Raw genomic sequence first — 17080 nt, 5'->3', positions numbered from 1 at the left:
TGGACACCATTTCCTTTCTCATAACTGATGTATGTTATGAGCATGGGTGCCGTGTCCAGTTATACAGATTGGACTTCTGATAGCATGTGTACTAGGGTGTGATTGTGAGCAGCTTATTTCACTGCTGTATTTCTGAAGTTTTCTCTTTGAGTACTGGAATAATATCAGAACCCAGCAATCCATGTTACAAGTTTATAGGAATGATAGCTGGTTTTTAAAAATCTGAGCCAGGGTGTGGGTGGCGCACACCTTTAATTCCAGCAGGGCTGGAGAGATGGCTCAGCGGTTAAGAGCACTGACTGCTCTTCCAGAGGACCCGGGTTCAATTCCCAACACCCACATGGCAGCTGACAACTGTCTGAAAATGCAGTTCCATGAGATCTGACACCTTCACACCAATGAACATAAAGTTAAATCATTTAAAAAAAAAAAGAATGTGCCTTTAATTCCAGCAGAGGCAGAGACAGGCGGATCTTTGTGGGTTCAAGGCCAGCCTGGTCTACAAGAGCTAGTTCCAGGACAGACTCCAAAGCTACAGAGAAACCCTGTCTCAATAAACCAAAAGAAAAAGAAAGAAAAAAAGAGAAAAAGGAAAGTGTTGGACTCTAGCGTCCAAACACCGAGGAGTCGCCTTCAGAGACCATCTCACACACCACAGCCGATGCAAAAGCATGAGGATTTTATTAATTCTTTCATGACAGGGTCCCCCAGCATTCGGGAAGCCGAGGGACCTCGAATAGCTGGTACAGTCTACTTTTAAAGGGGCCACAGAAGCAAGGGGGGTTGTTCTTTGACTATTCTGATTGGCTTATTTGAAAGGGCTATTACCAATAATTGACTGGAGAGCTGTTGCCAGATCAGATGAGGTAAGAGGTCATTTTGACCCTGTTTCCCAGGGGACCGAACCAAAGCATACGTATATAGGTAATTGTTCAGGAACTGAGTACGTGCGAGTGTAGCTGTTAGGTCCTTGGTTCCCAGGGGAGGAGGGGAAGCACTATGGCACAGAGGCTGAGAGGATTCAGAATTGTCAAAAATGGCTTCAGGATTGTCTTAAAGTCTTACAAAAGAAAAAAAATCTGAGAAATGTGATTGGAGATATAGGATTGGGGACTTGCCCAGTGTACACGTGGCCCTACGTTTAGTCCTCAGTACTGAAAAAAGAAAGGGGGGAAAGAAAGGAAAATGAGAGAAATGGTTAGGTGTAGTGGTGTAGTGTATACCTATAATACTAGCCTTAGGCTGGAGGATCATGAGTTCATCACCAGCCTGGTCTTCAAAGTGAGAACCTGTCTCAAAAAACAAACAGAAAATCTGAGATGCTATTACATTTCTATAATTTTAGTTGTTGCTTATGGTGATTAGGGGAGAAGTTATGAATAACTTTTAACTTTGGTATGTAGAGATTATTGTAGTTTTGTAGTAATATGATTAAAAGATATACTATGTTCTTTTTTTATCAGTTTTTTTTTTTGTTTGTTTTGTTTTTGTTTTTCGAGACAGGGTTTCTCTGTGGTTTTGGAGCCTGTCCTGGAACTAGCTCTTGTAGACCAGGCTGGTCTCGAACTCACAGAGATCCGCCTGCCTCTGCCTCCCAAGTTTCTTATTTTTTATCATTTGATTTCATGTAGTTTATTTGTTCCACAATCTAAAATTAAAGACAAAACAGGTCAGTTAATTTTGGAGAAATAGCCAGTCCTGAGACTCATATGACTTACAGTGAAGGGAAGGGATAGGGACCTAGCAGAGGAGTCAGAAGGACTGCAAATGAATTAAGAAAGGACCAGTGGAGGAGATGTTCTAGAACCACAACAGAGTATTGGGCAGAATGGTGGACGTGGACTCACCCTAAACAAGTCACTCATACCACCCTGCTATGGCTTAGGGTGTGTTGAGGAAGAGGGAGGGTGGGAAGTGTGTAAGAGCCACAAGATAGGCTAAGCACTAGGAGATGCCATGCTGGACTTGACAACCATTACAGTTATTAATTCACATCAACTGGTTTCCTGCACCAATCCACACGGGACCACTCCTGTCAGCAGCCAGTCGAGGGAGGAGGAGGGGCTCACAGAGCCCTAACCTTTACCCTGGACTACTGGCTATTGATAGATTTTGGAAAAGGAGTGATTGCTGTTTCTAATTGTCCCTCTGCTGCTGAGCCCATCAGGCTGCAACAGACGGCTCCAAAGGCATTCTCACAGCGATGGCCCTCAGGAATCTTGGTGGATCATAAAACAAAGAATAGTCATGAACATGAGAGAGATTTGTTGGAAGTGGGGGAGAGGAGAGGATTGGTGACAGAGGAGGTGAGAGTAGCCAGTATGCAAGGCATATGTATGTGAAGTCATAAAAAGGTTTTTGCAGCTACTTTGTGTCTGGTAGATCAGTATGTGCTATTAATGGAATCTTGTAGAACATAACCATTCAAAACAACATTGTTACTAGCTTTTTAATTTTATTTGGTGTTGGGGATGAAACATAGGGCCTGATACATGCTAGGAAAGCACTGAGCCACTTAATAAAAACAAACAAACAAACAAGCAAATAAATAAATAAAAGGCTTAGGTATTCTAAGCCTTTATTTTTCAGCTTTTTATGGGAGACCTTCACTTAAGAGGAATTAGAGTCTGTTAAGTGAATATTGTAATTGCTGCATATCTCAGCTAAGGGGTTTGAGACAACTCACATGTTGCTAAGGATGCTGTGAGTTGACAGTGGATGCTGGACTGAACTGGGTGCCTATTTCTTGGGGCCAGGCATGCAGATAGCTCCAGGGGCCTGAGCAACCAATGGATGGGCCAGCTGGCAGCCGTCAGCCATGATGCTTTCTCATTCTCCTCCCATCACTTGGCTGCCTGGAACCCATTTATTTCTATCAGGATTCTGTTTTAGGAAAAGGTCAGGCTAGACTGCAGGTGATGGCCACACTGTCTTGTGTTTGCTGCTGCTCATTGCTGTGATGGCCAGAGCAAGGGCTTAAGTTCCCGGGAAAAAGAATAAACTCCTGTGATAGGAGAATCTGCAGGGTGCCATTGCCCCAGGTCAGTATGTGCACGGCAGCAGCAGGTCTGGCTCCTTTTCTGCATCCCACCCCACGTACTGAACTGATTTTCATAGAGAGATAGACCTCTGCTCCTGTGCTCTTCTCAGGAGTTACGTCTTTTGACACCTGAACTAGACATTGATCATACAGTGCTTGCTGCGTCTGGATTTCTTGAATATGAACCGCCAGTGCCACCATGTTTGTGTAAATCGATGCCCTGACTTGATGAAAACATACTTACTTCTTTTTTTTTTTCCTTAAGATTGCCAACACTCCTGATAACTGAATGTGTGCTGGTTTACATGACTCCAGAGCAGTCAGCCAACCTCCTAAAATGGGCAGCCAGCAGTTTTGAGACGGCCATGTTCATAAACTACGAGCAGGTAAGAGTTTCCCAAGGTGGATTCTGCATGGGCTTCCAGTGTAGCTTTGCCTCAGTTCTTCCTTGTTCATTCCCTTCTGTCTGCAGCCATCGGTCTGTTCTAGCAGTTCCTTTTCTCTTGGTTTCTTGACTTCCCAACAACTATTAGCATTGGAACTTAAATATTGGGAAAAGTTTTAAAATTTTTTATTTTATCATTCTATTATCTACAGATATCTATAGAACTTGAGGCATAATGGCATGAGGTAATTTTGACAGTATTAGCAGGAGGAGCAAACTCAAAGGCCGTTAGACAAGCAGGGATGTGAATGGAAGGCGCTGACTGTGACTGGTGTAGAGGATGGAGACTAAGGGACCTGGGGCTGCCACTCAGGAGTCGCATGGAAGGTGTGGCCTGAGGGGGCTGGGGAGGTTGGGGACAGAGGTAGCCTAGACTGGCTACTTGTGAACCACATGGAGATGGGGACTGATGGACTCCTCAGGTCCAGCCAGGAGTTTCATGTGGGCATTTGACTTAGAGTTGCAAGAGCTTCTAATTTTGTAAGGGAAGTTTGATATACTCCTATATTGCAGCATAAAATGCCCTAGTCCTACGATCACTGACATTGGTCTGGTAGCTGCAGGGGAAAAAAACCCTCTTGGAGCTTTGAAATGGTCCTGCCTGTGTCTGAATCCTGCGTGATGAGGACAAGTTGCGTCCAGTCTTTGTGCCTGTTTCCTCGCCGAGAACAGTAGCACCCAGCTTCCTAGTGTGTTGTGAGGCACACATGAGTTAGTATATGCATTTCCCCCTCCGCACTGCCTCAGTTCTCTAAGTGTGGGCTCTTGAGAGTCTTCTGAGCTCTAGTTGTGTACTGCTGGGAGAGGTGGGGGTAATGATATACCCATGTGCACCATGTGGAGGCCTCTGTTGCTCTCTCTGTCTTGTTCCTATGAGATGGGGGTCTCTACACGGAACTTGGAGCTTGTCCTCCATTTCCACCCCCCTTCCCCAGCACTGAATTATAGTTGCTGTAATGGTTTGGATAAAACGGTGCAGTTCCTTGAGGTGTGGCAGTGGGCCATGAGGGGCAGCTGGTCCCACCACCCGAGGCCTCTGTGTGAGAGGCAGCGGGTGAAAGATCTTGGCGGATTGGCGGGGCAGCTGGTCCCATGAGGAGCCACAGTAGGTGAGAGATTGATAGACATCATGCAGAGAGAGACAGGAGAGGGAGAGGTAAGGGGGGAGATGAGAAGAGGCAGCAGTCACCTCTTCTCAAGAGAGAGCCCACTCAGGCTGAAGATCTGCTTGCCCCAGGGAAAGGGGGGGCAGGGTGGGACTTGTCTCTTAAAGGGACAGGACAAGCCAACAGCAGATCATAACATTTCCATCTCTTTTTTATTTTTTTATTTTTATTTATATATTTTTAAGATCTATTTATTTATTATGCATACAATGTTCTGTTAACATATATACACCAAAAGAGGCACCAGATCTCATTATAGATGGTTGTGAGCCACCATGTGGTTGCTGGGAATTGAACTCAGGACCTCTGGAAGAGCAGCTAGTGCTCTTAACCTCTGAGCCATCTCTCCAGCCCCTCCATCTCTTTTTTATAATAAAAAGGCAGGAAGTTAGGCAAACAGATGAAAGGAATTGATTAGGTAAAGTGGCACAGTTCCACAAGGGGCAGTGGGTACAAGGTGGGGAATGGCCAGTTCCAGGAGGATCTGCTGCACGTGACCTGAGACCTGTGGCCCTCAGTGTGTGAGAGATGGATAGACACACTGCACAGACTGTGGGTATAGTTTATTTAGTGGGTTATGGAAGGGAAGGGGGGAAGAGAGAGTGAGGTGGGAGAGGAGAGGTGGTGGGACAGAGAGAGCCCACTCAGATGAAAGTCTTGATGGAAGGGGAGCAGGCGGGGCTTGTGTCTTAAAGGGCAGGACAGACCATTACATGCCCATCTCTTTTTTATAATAAAAAGGCAGGAGATTAGGCACAATAGGTTAAAGGAATTGGGATGGCGGGTTATCAAGATTGCTTTCTGCTTATTTGTGGGCGTCGTCTTGGGGGGAACCTGAGAAAGCTGGATGCTGGTCACATCCTGGGGTAGCTGGTCACTTTACTCCTATCCAGGGTTTGTGGTATAGAACTGTCCAGTGTCTCTTGGACCTGTTTAAGGTATTGGCAGAACAAAGGACAAAGTTAAGATTAGGAAAAAAAAATTTAGGACCAGGGAATTAAGAGGGGTGTATCTGACCTGTTTAAGGTGGATCCTTCAATTTGGCTCCTTGGAACTCACAAGAATTCTTTGGGTTTGTAAAAACATAAGTTTTAGACATATATATTGTATAAACGGTCACATATTTATGTCAGAATGACTGTGACAGATATTTTTGCATAATGAAAAGTATCTTTAAGACTGTGGAAGGCAACCTGAGAGAGAATTTTGTTAACTTGTAGCTTATTGAAATTTGCTTGGTGAGGCTGTCCTTTTAAACAACAAAACCTCTCAGCTGTCAAACTGCATCAGAGATCTTTGAGAAGGATAAAGTTTTACTTGAGTTATTGATTTAAAAACGACAGAGAACTTACTTGGTTGGTACCTAGAGCAGTAGCTTTACTCCTCAGGGTCCTCCATGGTCGCTGAGAGTCATATTTGCCTTTTGCTGTCTAGCGCAGGGCCTGCCAGGCTTCAAAAGATCCTGTGGGCTAAGAAATCTGTAGGAAGACAAGCCTACCTTGACTTGAGCAGCAAGGCTGTCAATTCTAGCAATTCTGTCCACTGTGTGGAGATCTTCAGTTTAGACAAAAGGCAGTTTTTCCCAGTGGTCAGTGCTTGGCAACTGAAGCAAATTGCAGATGGACATTATTTTGTGCCCATCTGTCTTCTGTCTTCTTGGTAGGAGGTAGAGTGCTGTTGCTAGGAGCCAACCTGTCTCTTTGTTTTGAAAAGTCTTTTAATAATTAATTATTTAAATACCATATTCTCCAGATCTTTGAGCAGTTGAGGGCTGTTTGCCGGGTATAGATGAGTTATAATTACAGTATAGAATCTGCCTGAAGAGCTGGGTCCAAGCTTGACTGTACTGCCTCTCAACAGGTAAGATTTATACTTGTAAAAGACATAGAAGAAAAAACTGCTTGCAATAGAAGCTTAACAGTAAAACTGACAATGATAGAGAACAGCTTAATATATTTTAAAGCAGGGTTGGATTAAATATACCGTATTTTTGTAAGAGACTTAAAAGTACATACCAATTTAAGACATGGGACTTACTGCTTTTTTTTAGTCTGGAATGAGATATAAAGGACAGTTATAACATTTAACAGTAAACATGTCACATGTATGCACACATACACACACATTAGAGTTAACTCAAGTCACATGTACATACACATACACATACACAAACAGGAGTTGGGCAAAGTGGATGCTTTTGGTGGGCCCCATCAAAATCATGTCCCTGTGTAAAACATAACAGAATCAGTAAGAGGAATTTAGAGACAAAAACATAAGTAAATCAGGGAACTAGGCATGGAATATCTCAGTAAAGATGGTGGGACTTGGTCACCCAACCTGGACTTCAGTTAAGATGGCGGTAAGGTGAGGTCACCTGACCTCAGTTAAAATGGCAGTTGTCATGTGTTGTACGGAGAAGCCACATTTTTTGAGCTGCGGGAGTTTTAAATTGATAACAACAAAGACATAGAGGCCGTGTAGAGCATACATTTAAAACAGAATTACATCTGTGTGGCCACACCATTCACACATTCTTTTATATATGAAGTAAAGAGAAAAATTGCTCAGTACCATGATCCACCCTGTCTCCAAGCTGCTGAGCCACAAGTCACAGCGGGGAGCAAAGGCTGAAATTGAAAGCAGCTGCCTCGTGGATCCGACTAATCTTGTTGGTTTCTACTGGACCAGCAGTAGCAGTGGCAGGGATAGAATAGAAGGAAAAGAGCATTTTCAGATAGGTGGCAAAGGGGCTGCGCAGTGAAAGGAAAACGGAGCCACGGGACAGCGGCAGAGGCGTGGGTGGCTGATAGTTTCTAAGGGTTTGTTTCCCATGCCGAAACCGTGAAAACCCTCGAAAACAGCAGGCACCTCAAGGCCTGTAGGGAAATGTCTTCTCTCAATAGGCAGGGTGATAATGTAGCCTGGCTGACTCTGGTCCATGGTGATTCGGATGTCAGAGGCTAGAGGCTGCCCCAGGTGGTCTCTCACAGTGGGGACCACTCACATGTGGTCCAAAAGACAAAAACAAAACAAAAAATATCCGAGGGCCCCCTGGTCTCAAAGTGAACGCACCACTCGATGTGTGCAGTGCTACTGTGGGAGGACCTCTGGTGGTCCTGTCATGGTTTTAGCTTGGAGAAGCAACCATAGATGAATGTCAGTGAAGGATTCAACTGTAGTCATGAAGGCCATGGTTGGGGGCTGTTCCCCCATTTGTAGGAACACCAGAAAGTTGCCAGGAGTTCAGCGGTCAAGGCCTCAGGTTTGGAGAAACGGTTAAACTGATAGAAGGGGAAAACTCATCAATTGAAGCCGCTGGTGTGTGTGTGGGGGGGAGGGGGGGTCAGCATCCAGGCAGGTAGCCAGTTCCTGAGCCCAGGGTTCCACGTGTCCTCACCCGGCCCAGGGAGGGAACGCGGAGAGAGCCTGGCCGAGTCACAGAGCACCAATGTAATGGTTTAGATAAAACAGCACAGTTCCCTGAGGGGTGGCAGCGGGCCACAAGGGGCAGCTGGTCCCACCACCTGAGGTCTCTGTGGGTCCCAGGTGGGTAGGAGGCTACAGGTGAGAGACCTGGGGGATTGGCAGGGCAGCCAGTCACAAGAGGAGCTGCGGCCCTGGGTGAGAAACAAATAGGCATGCCATGCAGAGAGAGTGTGGATGTAGAGTTTATATAGTAGGTTATGGAAGGGAAGGGGAAGGGAGGAAGGAAGAGAGAGAGAGAGAGAGAGAAACAGAAAGAGGAAAGGAGGGGAGAGGAGAAGCAGTGACCTCTTCTGAAGAGAAATGGGACAGAGAGAGAGAGAGCGCGCGCTCAGGCAGAATGAGGGAGTGGGCGCAGGACTTGTTTCTTAAAGGGACAGGACAGACCATTACAGTTGCTATGTGGTCAAACTGACTTTTATGTGGGTTCTGAGCATCTAAACAAGATATTCAGGTTTGTGTAGTAAATGGAACCACCTTCCTAGTTACAGTTCTTTGCTGTTTAGAACTTACCTTATAGAAATTCATGAAATGCTACATAGCACCAGGCAAGTGTCGGGGACCAGCCTTGACAAAAATACCTCTTGCCAGGTAAGGGTGTGGGAATTAGAAATATAGTAAAGTATATGAAGAATATGAAGACACAAATGAAAGTAATAAAATGCAGAAACATATAGCATTGGGAGGGAATTTTTTAGTGAGTACTGAAATTTGCGTTTAATTTCCAACTGCTTAAAAAGGTAGGAGTAAGACAAGAGACTGCATTAACATTCCAATTGAAAGTCACAGGCTAAGTTCATAGTTAAGCATTCTGTTACTAGAACAAAGCAAGTTACCAAGTCATGCTCACACCCTAGACCAAACACTTTGTAGGCAAACCACTCCCTGGGTGGAATCCCAAGTTATTTCCATAAAGGGCACTGGAACTTAGTTGGATTCTTAGACTTTTGTTTTAGGTAGGAACAAACCACTTCCCTATTCCAGGAGTGCAGGGCCTGGCAATTAGCCACACCTGTTGACAATAGCTTTGAGAGAGCAGAACTCTGATTTACAACTAGGTGGGAGCTTTGTGTAAGGCAGAAAGAAGCACAGTAACCTTGAAGAACCTAGAAACAAGTCACAAACTCTGACCTTTGGCCTTTTGGGGCAAGTAACAAGCAGAATGCGTGCTAGCTGTTTTTATTATTTACTTACTTAGATTTTTTTAAGACAGTCTTACTGTGTACCCTGGCTAGCTTGGAACTTGCTATGTAGACCTCATACTTGGGTGATGATCCTGCTTCTGCCTCCCAAGTGTTGGGATTCCAGATGTTCACCATCATAACTAGCTTTTTAAAAAATTATTTTCAGTGGGATCTCACTTTATAATTTCCTTTTTAATTCATTGCATGCAAGAGCAGCGAGAAGACTTGACCAAGTAGTGGAGAGGTCCAGGCTAGATTGGGGTTCAGTATGTCCTTCTCCACTCCAGCCTGGGTTCAGTTTCTTGGTTGGCTGACTGTCCTCCTTTCCACTTTACAACTGCAAATGTTCCTCAGCCTGCCTTCCCTCCAGGACCACTGGCCATGGAAGCCAGCCCTCAGCTTTTCTCTGGAAGCATCCTTGGTATGGCCTGCATACCCATGGAGAATGGCTGCTGTAATGGTCTGCTCAGCCCCTTGCTCAGATAAACCACACCCCCGCCCCCCAGGCAAGCTGATCTTCAGCTTCCAGCCTGAGTCCCTCCCTTTCCATCTCTCTCTTGAAGAAGCAGCTTCTGTCTCTCCCTTCTCCCCACTTCTCCTCTTACCCCCTCTGTTTCTCTCTCTCTTTCTTCCTCTTCATCTCTCCCCCTCTCTCTGCTCTTTCCCCTTCTCCCCTTTCCTTCCATAACCCACTGAATAAATATCCAATTTCACTCTGCATAGCGTGCCTATTGGTCTATGTCTCTCATCTGCTGGGACTGCAGCTCCCTACCTGGGACTTGCTGCCCCTCGTGGCCCCCACTGCAGCCACTTGGGGAACTGCAGCATGGTCTCATGGCCTGCTGCCTACAGCCACTTCGGGGACTTGTGGCGGACCTGCTGCCTGCCGCAGCCACTCGGGGATCTGCAGCATTTTACTTTTACCATTACAGCCACCACATGTCGTGTGTGTGCTGCTTTGCTCACTGGCCTCTGCACTCTCTGTCCAGAAGCATTTATCTAGCACTCTCTGGAAGGTGGTGGGCTGATTCTAACTCAAGGCCTTTTACTCGGGAGCACACCTGGGACGGCGCCAGATTTCAGTGCCCTGCCTCCAGCTGTTCCTCACCTGGTTCAGCTCCCACCATCTTCACTTTGTCAATAGAAATGAAACTTAAATCAACAGTCCTCAACCATCAGCAGCCTCACAGTGTAGATTAGTTGCTTATGTGCTTTTCCCAGTAAATGGTTTACAGTGACAAAGCCATGTTGGTGGTCGGGTGGGCAGCACCCACTTCCCTTCCCACATATTCTGTGCTCAGCACTGCTGTGTAAGTTCTCCACGTCTTTGTTTACTTCACTGTCATATAAATCCCTAAGGTTGGTCTTAGTACTGCCAGATAGACTTAAATTGCCCAGCTTCTCCAGGGTTACAGCTACTGTCAAGCCAGGATTCAAACCCAGGCAATAAAATGAAGAAGAATGTGCTCTCAGACACCTGCCCTGAGGCACAGGAGAGAGGTTAGCATTGCTGTTGTCTGGCTTTGTGTGTGACAGGTACTGGTATGTGTGCTGTGACATGTTTTCTGGCACTCGGGAGGCTAAGGCAGGAGAGGCAGGAGGAGCACCAGTTTAAGGCTCGCACAGACAAAAGACTATCTCAGAAACAAAATAAAACCAAACAATCAGAAAGGTTATATCGAGACAAGCAGATCTCTCTCTGACCCTAGACCTCAGTCTTCTGCTTGGGAAATAGTGCTGCCTGCTCTCTGTTAAATGCAGTAAAGACAGGTTAGCTTGTCTCTTGAAAGCACACGGTAACATTCTGTTCACATTTCTCTATTCCTTGCTTCTTCTTAATTTTTTAAATATTTATTTATTGTGTATGATTCTGCATGAATATGGCCACACATGTGCCATGGGGAGTGTGTGTATGTGTTTGCTACTACTTCTTCTTTTTGGGGGAGGTGGTTTAGGACAGGATTTCTTTGTGTAGCCCTGGCTGTCCTGGAACTAGCTCTGTATACCAGGCTGTTCTCAAACTCCACTTGCTTCTACCTCTTAAGTGCTGGGATTAAAGGTGTACGCCACTGCCTGGCTATAATTTGCTCTTAAGAGTTTATCTTAAAATCATTCTGTGCCTATCTCTATATTTTTCTTGTCTGCTTTCACAGCTATATGGTATTTCATTTTATGAAGGTAATAGGATCGATTGAAGTTAACAGATAATTCTCCCCACATTCCAGTTACACTTAACATTGCATCTTTGCACATGTGTGTGAGCCTCTCTGCCAACAATAGAATTGTTGTACTAGGTAGGCATGTAAGTGGGTGTGTGCTGCCCTTTATGGGGGATACATCAGCTCAGTTTTTTGTCACACACCCCTCCTAAGCTGCTCCCGTGTGTCTTTCCAAATGTCAGCCTTGACTGGATATTATATTTTGCTTATTTAGGACACAGACCTTTAAGGTTGTGGCTAACCAGCGTTTTCCCTTCTCAGGTGAACATGGATGACCGGTTTGGGCAGATCATGATTGAAAACCTCCGAAGGCGACAGTGTGATCTGGCAGGAGTGGAAACCTGCAAGTCACTAGAGTCCCAGGTCTGAGCAGATTCTGAGCACTTGCTCTCCGTGGCAGCTACACCATGAGAAGCCCTGTTATGTCTGTGACACAGGCTCCTAGTGGTAGGAGAACTCAAGTCCTGTCTGTCCCCTTGATAGAGAAAACACAAATTGACATTTCCCTACAGTTTGTTTTCATTATGCATATTTTTTGTATAAATCACTTTGTATTATGCAGAATTTCAGACATGCATAAAAGACTAAGATTAGCAAACACCCATATCCTATCAGTCAGCTTCAGTAATTGTCAGTATTTTGTTACTGTTTTCTCACCGCCCCCCACGATATTATTTGTTGGTGTCATCAAAATATTTTTCCATATTTGCTAGACAATACATGTTTCCACGCTAAGTGCTTGTTAAGGGCCCTCCTACTGTTGAGCTTTCTTCCAGGGTAATGTTACCACAATCACTCCCTACAACTGAACAGTAGCTCCTCTATGCTTCTGCTTCCCAGACCGGCTTCAGTTTGTCTGGTAGATTGAAGGCATGTTTTATAGTGTGTTTGACTTGGCATCTATCCATGGTCTACATTTTATAGGTGATTAATACAGCTTTGTGTTGCTCTTAATCTTTGGTAGGCCCTTTAAAAAGGAAAAAGGCATTTGTTTGCTGGAGATAACCTCCCATACCTGCCACCATTTAAATAAACTGTCACATGACTACTAAGTGGCATGTTGCTCACACCTGCAATCCTGTCGCTTGGTAGACTGAGGCAGAAGGATCATATGTTTGAGACCAGCCTGGGCTAGCGAGCTCCAAAACCTGGCAAAACTGAAACCAGTCAGCCATCGGAGCAAACAAATAACTGTTGTTTGTAGGAGAGATTCTTTCATCGTGTCTCTCTACTCCGATGGGTTCCCAGGAAAACACTGCATGCGCATGTAGAATAGAAAAGGGACTAGACATGGGCTTTTGGAACGGAACTACTCTCAGAGAAATCCTGTGTGCTTCACGGTCTCAGGTGTACATGCTGGGGATCACCCATGTCTCTCCACCCCCTTTCAGAAGGAACGGCTGCTATTGAACGGGTGGGAGACAGCATCCGCAGTGGACATGATGGAGCTGTACAGTGGGCTTCCACGGGCAGAGGTGAACAGGTATGTGAGTGCTAAGCCCAGGCTTCAGATGGTTGCCAGTGAAGAGGCTGACCGTCTGTGTTCTTTAGTGTGAACACAAGGCTAACCTTAGCCAGGCAATAAGGTAAACATTGGTTAAAGCTTGAGAGAGTAACTCATTAGCCACTGGCTGAGAGAGCGCCTTTGCCAAAGCAGATGATTTGAACTGAAATAAGTAGTTACTCCCGGAAAATCCCCAGAGCCACCTCTTTGTAGAATCCCTGTCTTAGAGAGAAGATGATGTTACCCATGACTTCTAAGGGATAAGACCTCGAATGACATCTTTAAATGGACTCTTTCTTTGTTATAAAAGAAAGATATAGTCATTGTTCTAAAACTGTTTCATGCTGAAGGCATGAAGTCTTATATATTTACATGGTACAGTTAGCTCTTATTAACAAGTTGGTACTTATTAACAAGTTGGACCTGTTCTCCAATAGTCCTTTACACAGATAAATATTTATTGATACATAGACTCTGCTTTCTAAATCAAGGGGTTCATACTATACACGGTGGTCACAGAAGTCATATTCCCTTTTTAAAGCTTAATGGATTATATTTATATTTGTAATATGAAAGTCTTGAACCCTTCATATTTTGTTTACATGCTTGCATAGCAGTGTAGATAACAATAACTAATATTGTGTTAATTGTAAAGAAATTTAAAGAGGGACAGTTTGGACATTTACTCGTGTGGTCTTGTAGCTTACTTGTTTTAGCATCTCCAGTGCATCAGTACTAGGGAACATCACTGTGCCTGCATAGACCTGTGTTGCTACCTGTTTGGTTCACTTCTTAGTTGTTCTGTGCTTCTTCATCTGTCCTTCCCCTCTCCTTTGGAGACCTTGAGGTACAATTTGGGGTCTGTTACAAGATCATGTGAGGAACTTTTGGACTTGCTCGTCCTCAGATCTTACTGACATTTAGAAAAATATCATTTCTTTTGTGTTGTTTGTTTTTTTTGTGTCCAAGTATCAGTTATGTAGGCAGTGAACGCTTTGAGAGTGCCCTCTCATAGGTTGATGATTTATGGGTTCTTGTGGAAGCTTCTTTTTTTATATAGGCTAGCTTCCACTTCATAGGTGTCGAGGTGATGTTTTGAACATCTCTGGTCTGACATGTAATGCTGTTGCTCTGGCAGATTTATTCTAAGCAGCCAGAGGGGAGTCTGTAATGAGCATCAGCCACAGGGAGAATAACTCCCTTCTGGGCGGTCCTTTGTCTCATGCAGCCGTGGTCTTTTGTAGACAGCAGCATGTAACCCTAACAGAGACCAGGTGTGACAGGAGATGGCCTTTGCTCCCTGAACAGGCCTCCTGACTCTGAATGTCGCATGGGCTTTGTGTACACTTTCTTGTCTGCACCAGGGATATTGGATCAAAACTGGTCCCAAATCTGCCTGTTGTTAGGAACTCGTGGCTAGTGAATAGCTTCAGTTTGTACTGAGTCCTGTCAGTTGGGTTCAGTTAATCTCCATTCGTCATTAAGGCTTTTCTTTGTCCTTTATGGGACTTTATTCAGTAATGTACCTAGATGTTTTGTTAGTCAGTGTTCGTTACTGTGTCACATCTGAAATCAACCTAGAAGAGATGCATTTTGCTTCACCATGTGGCGATTCGTCATGGCTAGCAGGGCCATTCCTTTGGGGTGCGGATTGTATGTAGCAGAGCACATTCGTCCTCTCATGGCCAGGAACTCAGAGAGGCAGCTGATGCAAGCAGGGCAAGTTTGCATTTGTGTCTGTACGTCTTTGGACTGTGGCGTCTGGGATGGGCCTGCAGACCGAGACTCTCTTTGATGTGTCCTTCCTGTGATCCCTGTGCAGCACTTTTAGTTTCTTTAGTCAGGTGCTAGGAACCGTACCTTGGGCTCAGCTATACTGGCTCTTTTTCTGTCTAGCCTGCCTGTTCTGTTTTTTTTTTTTTTGCTATTAGATACTTTCTGTAGCTATGATAAAACACTCAAACCAAAACAACTTGGGGAAGAGAAGGTTTGTTTGGCTTATACTTTCAGGTTGTAATCCATCCTTGAAGGAAGTCAAGGCAGGAACTCCAGACATGAACTGAAGCAGAAACCATAGAGGAATGCTGCATACTGGCTCATTCTATCCCAGGTCCATGCTCAGCTCCCTTTCTTTACAACCCAGGACCACCTGCTTAGGGACTGTACTGCTCATGGGCCTGGGTCCTCCTACTTCCGTCAGACATACCCATAGGACAGTCTGGTCTACACAGTTCTTCGAGGTTCTCTCTTCTCGGGTGACCCTTGATTGTGTCTAGTTGGCAATAAAAACTAACCACACCATTTTTTTTAAAATTATGTCTGTGTTTATGTATGCTCTATTTGCATGGGTGCTTGTGGAGGCCAGAAGAGTGCATAGGATCCCCTGGAGCTGTATTTGCAGGTAGTTGTGAGCTGCCCAGCTTGGGTGCTGGGAACTGGATTCTGGTGTCCTCTTGTAGTGAGTGCTGATGAAAGACCTGGATAAATCCAGACCATCCAAGCAGAAAAAATAGAGCCAAAATCTAAGCAGGGAGAGAAGAATCAGAAATCTAGATTAGCCGGTTCAGTGACTCTGTTTCAGGAACTAGCTGAAGATAAGTTAGATTATAATTTTGAGAATAATCTTGAGAAACAGGGAGTTACCCCCTTGTGATTATCACTGGTATTTTCGGAATTTTCCAATGATGCCCTCCCTACCCTCTTTGGATTATTGGGTTGTGGTTTCTTCCCTTAAATACCCCTTCTCCCAGCTACTTGAGGTCGAACTCCTCCCCTGTATGGGATATGAGTCTCGGTCCCAGCGCTGGTACCTGTCAATAAACCTTGTGTGATTGCAGCAAGGACGGTCTCTCGTGAGTTCCTTGGGGGTCGTGTTATTTCGAGACTTGAGTGAGAGTCTCCCCACACTGGGGGTCTTTCACTGAGAACTGGACTCAGGTCCTGTGGAAGAGCAGGAAGCAGTCTTTCCTAATGAGCATTTTTCCGGCTCCTGGACTGCATTCTTTGTGAATATCTCCTCCGTCACATTGGCTTCTGCGTCTCACTGCACAGTCCTGCTGCTGCACACCATTGCCTTGCTCCTGTGACGCCTCCGCCATCAGATAAATTCGTCGTCCATTATTTTGCATCTCTGCCGCACAAAGTCCCTGGCATGGGCAAGATGCAATCAGGTTGTTTGCCACAGAGTGACAGGGGTGGCCTCATATCCAGTTCCTAGTCCATTTTCATTTCCACCCTAAACTTCCCCAGCATTGCCATGTTTTCTGGGTTTTTACCAGCATTTTGGCCTCACTCTGGCCTGCTTCTCTACACTTCTTTGGCACACCACACTCCAAAAGCCATGCAGTAAGCAGGTCTGTGGCAGCAGAGAAACCTGTCTTACTTTCTGTGCTAATTTTCTGCACTAGTTAGCTTTCTGTTACTATAACAAACACTTAAGGTTAAGTGAAAATATTTATTTTTCCTCAGAGTTTTAGAGTCATTCACCCAAAACAGGTGCACGCTGCTTTCTTTGCACTGGTGGTGTTATACTAAGCACACATTCCTTGCTAAACACCCTGTCTGAAATGCTCCAGGGTATGTCTTGGAATTATCCCATATTAACCCATGTAGATCTGCCCTGGTTCATAGTCTGGCTGTAGAGACCTGAGGTATGAGCATGTTTTAGTTCATGCATATGGTCTCCTATAGTTCAGTTTTTGCTTGTTACCAGATTGGAACTGCTGCTGTAGAAATGCTCTTGACCATTTATCTTTGCATGCAGGGTAAGCTCTTAAAGAGGCAGATTGATCGCAGGATTAGAGGATGTTCTTTCTTTGTGTTGAGAGAGGCTAAAATGCCTTCAAGGGAGGCAGTCCTCTTTTATCATATTGCTAGCAATTGAGAAAGTGCCTTTTCTTCTGTGTTCAGCCTTCAATCTTTGTCTGTCTGAGTGTTGAAAAACTACTGTTCTGGCTAGTTTTATGTCAACTAACACAAGCGAAAGTCATCTAAGAGGAGGGAAGGATACAGAAATACCTCCATAAGATCAGGCTATAGG

General features: G+C 45.0%; 1 protein-coding gene across 1 annotated transcript in view; it reads left to right on the top strand.

Annotated features, from left to right (window-relative positions):
• The window catches only part of Lcmt1 (leucine carboxyl methyltransferase 1), a 63699-nt gene that overhangs the window by 41934 nt on the left and 4685 nt on the right, over nucleotides 1-17080 (top strand). The window contains exons 7-9 of the mRNA XM_041666791.1: nucleotides 3306-3426; nucleotides 11799-11900; nucleotides 12929-13020. Of these exons, the coding sequence (XP_041522725.1) occupies nucleotides 3306-3426; nucleotides 11799-11900; nucleotides 12929-13020 (315 nt within the window). The remainder of the gene's footprint in view (nucleotides 1-3305; nucleotides 3427-11798; nucleotides 11901-12928; nucleotides 13021-17080) is intronic.

Source organism: Microtus oregoni, unplaced genomic scaffold (genome assembly GCF_018167655.1).
Source record: "Microtus oregoni isolate MIOR12 unplaced genomic scaffold, Mior012 000016F_ref0000370, whole genome shotgun sequence".
NCBI lineage: Eukaryota > Metazoa > Chordata > Mammalia > Rodentia > Cricetidae > Microtus > Microtus oregoni.
Note: the sequence above shows the minus strand (reverse complement) of the source record. Positions and strands in the feature narration are given on the sequence as shown.